Source organism: Oreochromis aureus, linkage group 7 (genome assembly GCF_013358895.1).
Source record: "Oreochromis aureus strain Israel breed Guangdong linkage group 7, ZZ_aureus, whole genome shotgun sequence".
Lineage (NCBI taxonomy): Eukaryota > Metazoa > Chordata > Actinopteri > Cichliformes > Cichlidae > Oreochromis > Oreochromis aureus.
Genome location: NC_052948.1, coordinates 3,969,013 through 3,981,620, shown reverse-complemented (window position 1 = coordinate 3,981,620; position 12,608 = coordinate 3,969,013). Strand labels below are relative to the sequence as shown.

At 39.8% G+C, this 12,608-nt stretch overlaps 1 protein-coding gene across 6 annotated transcripts in view; it reads left to right on the top strand.

Annotated features, from left to right (window-relative positions):
* Positions 1–12,608, top strand: part of srgap1a (SLIT-ROBO Rho GTPase activating protein 1a) — a 78,688-nt gene that overhangs the window by 34,804 nt on the left and 31,276 nt on the right. For all 6 annotated transcript variants that reach the window (XR_005613752.1, XM_039614710.1, XM_039614712.1 and 3 more), the window contains exons 3-4: positions 3,086–3,248; positions 9,864–9,926. Coding sequence is in view for 5 of the 6 variants with exons in the window: in XM_039614710.1 (XP_039470644.1) it covers positions 3,086–3,248; positions 9,864–9,926 (226 nt within the window). In the remaining variant the exon portion in view is untranslated. The remainder of the gene's footprint in view (positions 1–3,085; positions 3,249–9,863; positions 9,927–12,608) is intronic.

Genomic DNA, 12,608 nt, shown 5'->3' with positions numbered 1-12,608 from the left:
TGCTGTCTAGGGAAAACTGCTGACGCATTCTCATTTGATTAAGTTCAACTTTGTTGGGATTCTTTCACAGGACCAGTGATGAAGAAAATGGTGTATTTCCTGTGGTCATTATGAGCCTTTGGCATTCTGGTGCTTCCTTTTAAATGTAAACGTGTACTCCAAGAAGCAGAAAGGCTGCATCACGAGTCATCTTCGGTTGGTGCTGGAGATTTGTGCAATTTAAAGTGAAACATTTTGGGGGTTTTGTTGTGTTTTTTTTAATCCGTGTGGCACTAGACAACTTTGCTATTTTGCCATTTCTATTGATAAGACCTTCTGTTTAAATACTGTACATACTGAATTGGTATCCTTCATTTTTAGTGTCATCCTGCTGTATGAGAGTGCAAGTATGGTGACATTGTTCCTCTGTCCTCCCCCACCCCTCTCCTACACACTAGTTCCTCTTTTCATACCTGTGTTTGAGTCTTGTGGGGAGTCCTGTCTATCTGTCACTATTCTGTCTGAGCCAGTTCCTGCCCTGGCTGAGGGGGAAATGATGACAGTGAGAGACTTTCCTGCCATTATATGTGGGGTTAGCAACTCCCAGAGGGTTATGTCGTCACAGCCTGTGTGGGTTTCCCACTTGTTTTTGTGCCTGTCCTCTTTATAATTTGTGAACGAGCTGACCTACTAAATCAAACTTTCTTTTTTTTTTTAACAAATTGATTTAATTTGATAACATATGCTACACTGTTACTTATGCTACGTTATTCTTTAAATGTCTCAGATTTAATCCTATTTCATGTGAAAGATGGGTGACGTTTTTGTTGGATGCCCTGGATTTTATTAGCCATGTGCACATAGGTTACAGATTTACTTTTGGTGTTAAATTAGGTTAAACTTCTCATAGTTGGGAGTAATGCTGTCCTACTTCACACAGTACAGTGATTTTTTTTTTTTTTTTTTTTTCCAGCCAGAGGAGTCAATTTACCAGTATTAAATTGTTTAGTGGCTTGTGGCGTTTTATGCCCAGCTTCTTGTCAGTGACCTACAGAACATTATTCATCTGGACCTGAGAACATGAGTGAATTAATAAACACAAACTAGTACTGTTCCCACATGTCTAGATTGAGTGCTGTAGAATGGATCTGATACATAATGCAGGAAGGATTTCTATAGTAATTGCTCTTTGACAGATGGTGAGTCACCATCTGTCAGAGTTACTGCTTGAGTAAGTGTGAGTGTGAGAATCTATATTTTTCTCCGTGTGTAAAAGTTATTTATACACAAAAATTTGATTAAAACGTGTATTTGTGCTAAATGGCTCATTTTAATTTATACTTTTACTTAGACCATGACTTCACATGGTGCTGTGAGGGAAGGTACAGTGAACTAACTTGCAATGAAGGGCGCATTCACAGGGCTGACGTCAGGGACAGCTGAGGAAAGCAAATCAGGGAACTAATGTATTAAAATGATATGCCGCTGCTTTGTGATGCCACCATTATCGCAGGCAATGTATTGCAATACTATAGTCTTAAAATGTAGTTATTTTATGATTCCCAACCATACTGGACATGTTATCATGTTTATCTGGTTTCTTTGAAAAATGAATGCCCTTGGATGTTTTTCATGTCTGCGTAGTTGTCTTCCTGTTTTTGCTTCACCTCAGGAAACATTTCAGCTGTTTGGAATGTTTGCATCAGTTGTTCATTCGCTTCATTTTTGCTCACCAAGCAGATGCTGTGCCAATGTTGAAGGCTAGGTCAGGGCTGGGCAACTTTGCCAAGTGCAAAGTTTCACCTGTTGCGTTGACAAATGTTGTCCGTCTTTGCAAACTCAGAGAGGTGCAGAGGCGAGTCTCCATATGGTTCCTGAAAGACTTGACCCAAGACCCAGCTTTCAGATCTCTCCCAAGCACACACAATGTGCACAAGCATGCACACTTTTATTCTGTGTCACTTTTTTGCAGGCAGGAGGAATGTTATAGATTAACCCAGAGGAAGTCCGCTTGCGGGCCACTGCTTACACAGGGCCCCAGCTCACTCTGGTCTGGACAATGTCCTACAGTTAGCCTGGCTGCAGGCAGCACACAGCGCAGGAAACGCCTCTCTGACTTCTGTATTTTTATTTGAATTCTTTTCTATTATTATCCACTATTCTGCAGCTTCTCTTCTTTTCCTTGTCTGTCTTGTTCTTTTTGCAGTTTTACAACATATACATGGCTTCTTTAACACCAGTCTACAGCATGTATTTATAGTCTTAGGCACACTCTTCCCTGGTTTTAGAAAATCATTTTTGCTCAGAGCATTGTAGCTCTGCCCTAAAAATGTCACTGATATTTCCAAGTTAGCTGTGTAGTCCTTGTAATATTTGGAGAACCTTTTTGGCCCAGAGCCGGTGGTACATGGGACATTTAACGCCCTGGGACTCCTGTGATGAATCTGTCTTCTGCTTTAGTGACGAGCACTGGTGCTCTTGAGGTTTTTTATGGGTGCTCTTGAGGTTTTTGTAAACATCCTGCTTGTCACGATCTCCTGCATTTAGAAAAAAAAAAAGAGGAAATGCTGTCTAAACCAGCCAGCAGTTGCCAATAGGAAAATGTTCAGATGAAAGATACAGATATATTGTACAGGCCTGCAAGTTTATTTTGATAATAATATTGATGTATGAAATTGTTTTGGGGGCAAATAGATCTTTCTATACAAAGAATGTCTCATTTAGCTCCTGAATTTAAACAGCAGCACAACAGCTTGGCTTGGAAGTAATGGGTGGTTAACAGTGTCGTCTGAATGAGCCACATTTCAGTCATTTTGTTGTCTAGCAAAAAAAAAAAAAAAAAAAAAAAGATAACTGCTTTAATGAGAATTTTGTTGCATTAAAATACAACGAAAAACCCAAAAGACTTTAGGTTGCACCAATTATTCTAAAACAATATAAATAGTAAATCCTCTTTAATTCTGTAAAATGGTTAATTTTACTCCATGATACGTACAGTCTGGCACAAACGTTAACCTAGAAATACCCCGTTATAACCATTACTTTATAATGTTTGTAATTTTCATTCTCAAATTGATCTGACCTCTATTTCCATTGGTTTATTCAGGAAAGACCAGAATCTGCTGTCACCAGTCAACTGTTGGTACCTGCTGCTGAACCAGGTGAGGAGGGAGAGTAAGGACCACGCAACACTGAGTGACATCTACCTCAACAATGTCATCATGAGGTTCATGCAGATCAGCGAGGACTCTACACGGCTACTCAAGAAGGTGAGGGCAGAAAATGCAAAGTAGTTTTTAGAGTTGAGGCGGTACACACACACACACACACACACACACACACACACACACACACACACACACACACACACACACACACACACACACTGTAGAATGGAAATAAGGTGGCATCTGCTTTTCACACCTAAAAATGACTTGAGTCTTTATTTGTGCTATAAGAATTGCAGCAGGTATTTTTCATTTAGTTTTCATTCATTTCCTTTATGGTTTAAAGGGGAAAACTTGTTTGTTTTTTTAGCACAAAGAAAATCAGCACAAATTTTTTTTTTTTTGCAAATTTGCAGGAATTCATGGCACTTTTCGGCCTTGTTTATCGTACAACTGTATAACAAAACCTTTGTACTTGATCTTTAACACAAATTACATTTTATAAGTTAATAAGTTAGTATTTTTCTCTGCATCACCGTTTCCTGGTCTATTTAAATCCTCATAGTCTCATTTTGACTGCTTTTGAAGGTTTTTTGTTCATTATACTGATGTTTGACCTCTGCTAGAAATGGGTCACATGTGCCTTTTTCTTTGATCAACAAAACACCCAAAGTCACCACTAACACGATCCAGATTTTTCATAGCGGTCACATTGGGCAGCAGTGTCTCCAGGCACTCATGTTATATAAACAATCTTTCACTTTTAATGCATCCATTCATTCAAAAACAGTGTATATTTAGTCGCATGATATGCGGGATATATATTCAGCATTGCGTTTGATGGTATGACGGTCTGTGGCGCTCCTGTGGTTTCGTTTTGTGAATTAAGAGTAATGTGCTGGGAGCTCGGTCACCAGTCTTTCAGATTCAGAACATCTTCGGTCTCTCATGGTTTTATGACCAAAACCCATCTGCTGCATTTTCTACCACAAAGCTGACGACTCCCTAACAGATTATGAGCTCCTATGTTGCAGGAGTCACATGAACTCACCGCAAACCTAAATTACAAAGTGTCTTTTCTTCAGAGGAGTGCCTTTGTGTCATTTTAGCTTGCACAACCTTTTCATCCTTTCTCTTTTTTTGCTCCACTTTCTTGCAAACCTCCAAGATCTTATCTGTTTAAAAAGAAGGAAACATTTATTTTTTTTAATTTGGTCTTCAAAGCAGTATGATTTTTTGGGGGGTTTTTAAATGATTGCCTTGAACCCCCAGCAGACCCACAGGAAGCTGCAACACTCATTTCCCTTTAAAGGGTTCTGGTTCTACTAACAAGGCCAGATTTGAAACAGACAGTATTTTCTCAAAGCTTCATCTTGTTGCAAATACTGGGGGAAAAAGAGCCGCTATAATTTTAAAACAAGAATAATCATGAAAACTATTTATATATAATTATGACTTTAATCCATTTCAATGTGCTGGCAACTTCTTTGTTTTCATCAAGCCACAGGCAGCAATCAACCACCCAGCCCTGAGCGTAAAATAAACTTAATCAGCTCAGGGTCGAAAATATGTTGATATTTATTACAAATAAGAGCATATAAAATGTGTGATTTCCGTTTCTCAGCATCACTGCAGAGCTTCTCAATATCAGAGCTCTAAGAAGTCACTTTAATATTCATGCAGGACTGCAGGGTGTCATCAGTTAGGAAACAGCGATGTTTGGACTTCATGTAGTTGATGTCTGAGAAAACCTGCTCGCATGTGGATCCAAAGATGGACAAATACGGAGATAAATTTGTCTCAGAAGGGTTGCAAATGCACACAATATGATCCACAAGTGTAAGCTAAGCTTTGCAAATGTGTACAGTGAACTTTTGCGGACTCACACGTGCGTGCTTCAATCCACACACAAAACAAATGACTACCACGTAAAACTATTTTACAGATGCAAACATCCAAACCTGAATAAATACTAATCATTTACGCACGATCTATAAAGTTCAGCTTCACGAAGGCAATTATTTTCACTTTCAAAAAGCCTTCTGTGTATACAGAGTCTAAACCTACACGTAACATCACTCAACCCTCTCTTAAATACGTGTGGGCAAGCACCTGATACGTCACGCAGGGAAGGTTATGCCTGTAACATTTAACATTTTCTTATTTTAGCCACAGCGAGTGAAAGAGCCACGCGTTGCGGACCTCTGTCCTGGCTTAACTTACTTTCACAATCATAATGATAGGCTACTTTGAATGATGATACATATTTTTAGTGCAGCTCAGAAAGCATTTTGCTAAATCCTCACAAACTGTGGAATAGTGCAGTCCTGTCATTACTCCACCTGCATCCCCATTACTGCTGTGGAATCTGCAGTATCTAGACACTTTATAGACTGTCCTTTTACAGTTGGCATTTACTTTGTGTATCCAGGTGACATTGCGCAGACAAGAAGCAGTCTGATGGGAGGTCCCAGCTCATTGGAGACCCGAGACACAGCTCACACTCTAATTAAAGCTTCCCCGAGCCTTTGATCTCAGCAGAGCTTCAATAACGAGGCACAAACAACAGAGAAGTCCCCCATGTTACGTGGACTCCCTCACAGCTTTGAGGAGACAGCTGTACTGTTGTCATCCTTCCACCACATCAAAGACCCGTGTTTATATTTCCTTGTATGTTCAGGTTTCATGCTGCGAGGTGCCGCAGCGGAGGAGGGACCCCATAGTGGCCATATTGTCTTCGTCAACATCCTCTGGTTGAACTGTTTGCTGTTCGGCGTGTGCATTTATTTCTTTAGTTCTGCACTGTGGTCACTTAAAAAGAAACCATGGCTTTCTTTAGAAGCACCACATCTTTTCTTTTTTTTTCTTTCTTTCTTTCTTTTTTTTTTTTGTTTTAAACGCAAGACTCGAGTAGCGGGCTTTTTCTGTCTTTATGCTTGGAAAGATCTTCTCACATGCATCAAGTTTTCATTATTCATACAACTGGCTCTTTGTTTTGCTCTGCCCTGTTTTATTCATGAAAGTGATATTCTGTGGCAGCAGCTACATGGTGGATTTAAATGCTTGAGGCACTTTTGAACTTAAAGCAACACATAAGTTTACAAAAAGGTTATTGAAATAATTCAAGCTGAATCTATTTAGCTGATTTGGTGTAACAAAAAAAGTGTAATATCCCAAAATCCAGTACCAGCACCTCAAATACGGTGCTTAAAAAATTCATTAGTCCACCACTCAATGTTAATTCAGGGCAGCTGTGGAGTAAACCTAACAGTAGCGGTAATTACCAAATTCATTTTTATGTTTCTGTAATAGTTAATCTACCAGTATGTGCAAACACTTTAATCAAAATAATATTTTTAATGCTAAAATAAAATTATGTTATCAATGAATTTTTAAATTCACTCTTTTACAAAAAGCTGAAAAAAATTGTAAAAGATGCCAAATTAAAGCTATTTATGTTCAGTAATTTCATTCCTGAGCAGAAAACTTAGTGTTGGTGGTTAAATGTTGTGCATCATTGAATTTGTGACTTCTCAGAGACGTCCACTGTGCCGGTGTTCTGACAAACCATCCTACTTTGGCAAACCGTTCACCGTACGTAGTTTATGCATATTTCTGCTGTCACACAAGAATTTCAGCAGAAATGTAAGTATGTAGGACAGTTTGCCACTTAACTTTACCCATCAGAGTATGCTTCTGGTTTATATTCACAAAGATAGACAGTCTCGGTCGTTGTCCTGCCACACTACCCGTTGTGGTGGTGGTGCGTAGCCTCGCCTCACATGTGCCCCAGGGTGGCAGAAACAACCGGTGATGACTGGATATGTAAAGCCCCTTAGGGACTAGAAAAGCACTATATAAATACAGGCTCATTTACCATTCTAGTATATTCACAAAGATGAATTTTGCCAGTTTGTTATTTATTGTGCAAATAAGAATGCAACTTTTAGTTTTAAACACTTTAAAAATCTGTCAAAAATGATTTGTTTTTGTTTTTTTTAATCACAAGGGAAACAGCGGGACTAACTCGAATTTAACCATGTGAACCAATAATTACAGTTACTCTTACAGAGGCTGACATTTTATAAAGGGTTAAATATTTGTGTCATTTGGTCAAATCCCAAGTTACAGTCGGAAGACACTCTAATCTACACACGGGCCCTGCAGGGTATACAACTGCCATCTCTATACCATGATTAATGTCAGTGGCAATATGAAACCCACCACTCCCTAAGTGCTGCCATGGTTTCTTCTCTCTGGGTTTGTTTCATCTTTCTAATGTGGTTGGAATACAGATGGTATGAAGTTGAAAGGGAAAACCCATTTGTAGGATCCTTTTAATGAATTGGATTGAATTGGAAACCCCCCAGCTGAGATTCCTTTAAGCAGGAAGGGGAAAAAGTTGTGCAAATTAAATCAGCGACATGGGTTACACGACACAGCTTCGCTAAACAACCAAAATTCAAAACCTCGTGCTATGTGTAGCTTTTTCTGGTAAAAGGCAGTCGTGATTGTAAATGTAATTTACTATCATCTCCCTCTTTATTTCTCTCACATCCCACACACACACACACACACACACACACACACACACACACACACACACACACACACACACACACACACACACACACACTTTCTTGCACATCTTGTGATCTCTAAGAAGGCTTTTCATTGAGCTCTGGATCACTTCCCAGCCTCCTCAATGGGGAAGAACTGATGTGTGTTAGATCTGACAGATAGTCAAAGGTCCTGTCCGTGGAACTGATGCTTGCTAATGGATTTTCCCACAGGGGAAGGTCTGTGTCTTTACAATCGTGTGAATTTACATTTAAGAGGCAGTTTACTGAGTATTGATAAACCCAAGGACCAGGTGATCGTATAATTCACTAAAAAATGTAAGACTGCTTAGTAACATCCTTATCTACACTCAACTGTCAAACATGCCTGAGGTTTCCTCTTGCTGAGTTTGTTTCTCCTGCGTTCTGGTTATCTGATTACCTCTCGATTAACTAAAGAGCTACAAATCGGGGAAATGACAGACCAGGTGGTGGTTAGGTAGGTGTTGCAGATCAGTCAGGTCACCTAGCGTGACTCTATAATTTCAGACACCAGCCTAGCAGCCAGTGACTGCGAGCGTAATCCTCTTTGCTGTCTGTTAACATACTTGGACACTGTACAGCTTTACCTGTGTGCAACGTGAAGAACAAGAGTGACAGACTGTGAAAATCTGTGTACAAACACTCGCAGTCTTGCTGCGGTTCAGGTCGGTTGCATATGCACAGTTCAGTTATAGCCAAAAACTGGTGGTGTTTCGTGCAAGCATGATCATATCTGAGAACTCACTTGGATCGATGATGCGTTTAACGACATCTTGTGTCACAAGTAATAAACAACTACGACACAATATATTGCATTGTAAAAATAAATGCATCCAATTAACTTTGCTTCAGTTTATCTCTTTATGAATTGTATCCTGCGGCTAAAACTGGCAGACTGACTACTTTTAGTCTTATTCAGTAAAATATAAAAACGGCTTTAAGACGACTCACAATCTACAATGCTTTTGGTGGTTTTTTTGTATCTAAATTCATGTTTTCTTCCCAAAAACATTGTGCACATCCAAACAGGTTTAGCTACATAACTAATTTGCTTGGCTTCAGACTGTTGCCAATGCAACAGTCTGAAGCCAGCAGCAGGAATGTGCATCTTGTTGCTCGTGAACTCGCCCCAAATTTACCCTCACTCCTAAAATCATTGTGCTACCTTTTTCAAAAACTCCAAAAGCCCCCTTTCATATTAAATTTAGTTTTTATTTCAGCGTTATGGCTCTTAAAAAGACTACAATGCCCTCTACATCTTTATCAGAAAATAAATCCCCACTCTCTTACTACAGGAGGTGGCTTAATACCCACTCAGAAAGCTTGTCCATCAAATCGCTGTGAGTGGCTCCCACAATGAGTTTTGTCTGAGGATAATTGGGTTAGATATAGACCTGGTGCACAGGCCAAGGTTGTAACATCATCCAGGTGGCAACACTATAGTGGAGAGATCAAAAATTCATTGTCATGACTCATAATCTCATAAACATCTGATACACTATATGAGTCAGTGTGAAAGAAATATGGAAGCTTCACTGTTAAATTAATAGTAAAGGCCTCTCTAAATCCATCACACCATCACTGTTAAACTGTATCCCACAACCATCAGATGCATTAATGTGGGCGTGTGTGTGATAGCATTACTGAGTCAGCTTTGTGGCATGGCTGATTGAGTTAACATATTTGGAAGAAATCTTTTACATTCAGGCGTAGAGGCCAGATAATGTGTTGAGCATGTGGACGCTGACACTCTAGCGGTGTTCGATGATTTAAGTGGAAAAGCTAGCATGACACCGGCACCACTTTCACACACAAAAGCCTGTATTTGGCACAGTATTAGAAATGCACTCATCTGTTTTGTATGTGCACCATTAACAGTAGAGAATGGTTTCACCTCAGTGTCTGGTCACTTATATTAAATCTGATATAGAACGAACAGTGGGCATTTGCTGAAAAGATTTGTGACGCTGCAGTTTAGCAATGGTTGTTCCCACAGTGCTTATAATGTGTTGTCTTTAAAGGGGAACTACCTAGATCGAACATGCATTTCATGTGTGATAATCGGGATTTCTTTGTATTGCTCTTATTGTTTTTCCTTTTTGCATTTCTTTTACAGAGCAAAGAAATAGCCTTTCAGCTCCAGGAAGACTTAATGAAAGTCCTCAATGAGCTATACACAGTAAGTAGTAATGACTGCTATTTTTCAGTAATGCACTTGAATGCATTCATCTTGGCTGTGGTTGAGACAAGTTTATAGCATTGAGCTCAATAATTTCTTACTGTCTATAACAGCTTGATGTCTTTAACCCTGAAACTGGAAGATATCTGATGGATTCTAAATGAAACATTCAAGCAAATGTATTGCAAACAAAGTACAGGAAAAGTCGCATTTCTTTGCACCACAAAAGCATAAAACTGTGCCCTTTACTCTCATAAATCAACCATTCAAGGCTACAAAGTTTCATCTCTGTGTTTGCTTGACTCATTACAGTTCATATTCTGTTTCTAATGGCTTTCATCAGCCAGTTTTATTTTATTTTTGCTCTTGAAAACGACTCATGCAAAGTCACACTGGGAGGTCTGAGCCAAATAGCAGCTTGCTCCCTATCATTCTTTATTTCTTTCAGTAGCTGACATCAGAGACAGACAGAAAACCTGGGAAAAGCTCAGGTTGCATTACACGCAATAAAGGTCAGCAGTCAAAATGAGAACCATTGTAATTATGCTATATGTGCCCAAGACTTGCAGGTTGCACTCTATATGTATTTTAAGATACCAAACCATGGCTCTAAACCTGCGAACCCACAGGTTAAAATTTCATCCCAGTAGGTCAGTGAAATTTTACCAAGCTGTCAAACTGGTGCATCACACAGGCTGCACATGTGCAGTGTAGTTTCTAACCCTTTTCATTTGTAACATTAGCAGCCTCTGTGTACCTCTGACCCTGCTGGTTACTATCAGCTCTGCTAGTCCTTTGTATTTAATGCCTCACAGAAGCCATGGATATGCAAACCCTTAAAAAGTAAAATGAAAGGATCAAGTTAATGTTTGATATTTATTAAATATTGTGTAGCTTATGTACCATAGCCTATGTATAGCGTGAGTAGCATTTCATAAATAATAACAAACCTAAGGTTTAAAGCTTATGAAATGGAATTCAGTAATACTGTTCATGTGTGTGATTTTGTGGTTTTAGTTGCTTTTCCTGACGTATTGTCACCTTGCATGTACGGTGATGTAGCAACAAGTCAAATCAGTTGTTCTGCCTTCCCAGAACATTCACTGAAGAGCAGTTCAGTTTGCTTATAGAGTCTCCAGTTACTCACCATGAAGGACTGAAGTTAGTTACACTTCCCGTGTGTGTAAAGGGGCAGACCAGCCCTTTCTCCTCCAAACACAACAACGTGTTACTCTAGAGCTTAATGTGTGTCACTCTCACCACAGTCCACGCTGTAGATTTGGCCTGCTTTAACCCCAGTGGGAGGACACACGTGAGCACACGCGCGCGCACACAGGGTAGCTGTTGCATCAGACAGCCGCAGTCCCAATGTCGGCCACCGCCACTGAAATAACAGGTCTCGTCCGCGTCTAAATGTGTCCCTCTAAAAAAAGCGGTAAAGTAAACACAGCAGTGGCAGACTCCAGACCATTAAGTGAGGAGTACGCGGACCAAGGTCACTCACCCATCTCTAAACTGGTTCCAGTTAAGCCAACCCCACCAAAGACGAAGGGCTCCAGACAAACCAGGCTTTGCTCTGCTGTTCCACTCGTACAGAAATAACTCACATTGGGGGAAAGATGTTTAGATTTTGAATGGGTGAGTCTCTATTTGTACTAAAGCTGAGGTTTTGTGCAGACAAATGTATTTCATACACAGGTTGTGGAGCTGTAATTTGCAGGAGTCGGTTCATTCCAGGTTAAACCGCTCTATGCTCTGTATTGCTGCCTTGGACGTTTGAATATAATTTTTGCCCTTCTACTTAGTTCAGTAGTTTTGGCCGACCGCCACGAACCATCAGCTCAGATCTCATTTCCTCTCCTCTTCATTTTCACCTGTTTTGTTTCTCCTTCCTCCAAATGCTTCCCTAATGTCTTCATTTTCATGGATGTGTGGGGTTGAGTGGCCTATTCTGCTTTTAGACTTCACAATGACATCATGAATTTGTTTCAGTTTTCCTCTTACCATGCCAGTGAGTCATCATTATTTTCCTATGAGTCCACTGTCTGTTTATCATCTATGTTAATAAGACTTTTATCATCTCCCAGCTCTCTTGTAAAGTTTGGAGAGTTCATTATTTGTATTTTGTAGTTAACCTGCTACTTGCAGCTGAGTCACTGCCTAATGGATCCATGGAGTACTGTGAGGAACACACGACTCCTTATTCCGAGGAGGATGATTCAGGCTTTAGGAAGTAGCTCTAATCAGCAGGTCACTATCAGCGTAATAAACTTCTGCTGTATTACGTTGTTACAGTGTAATGGCAAAACTGGGGATGACTTCAGCTTAAATGTGATTATAGCTTTAAGAAAAAGAAACTATTTTGAAGTTTATGCTACATGACAAATGGACATGAAGCCAGAGCCAAATACCATCTAAGTAAAAAGCTGAATTGAAAGTCTAAAAATAGTCCTCTTGAAAACTTCCTAAGTGCATCTTTTTTGTTAAGTGTCCCTCAAAAACAAAAAAGACTCTTTGATTTGTGGTTTAGCACAAGAAGAACTGTGAGCGATGAGTGCTTTGACGTGAGTTGAATCGATAGGTGATAAATGAGTGAGTCCGAAGATGGAAGCCTTATTTGCGGGTTAGGTCACGGTTACAAAGATGGGTTATTCTGATCTTTGACCCCACAGAAACTAACCC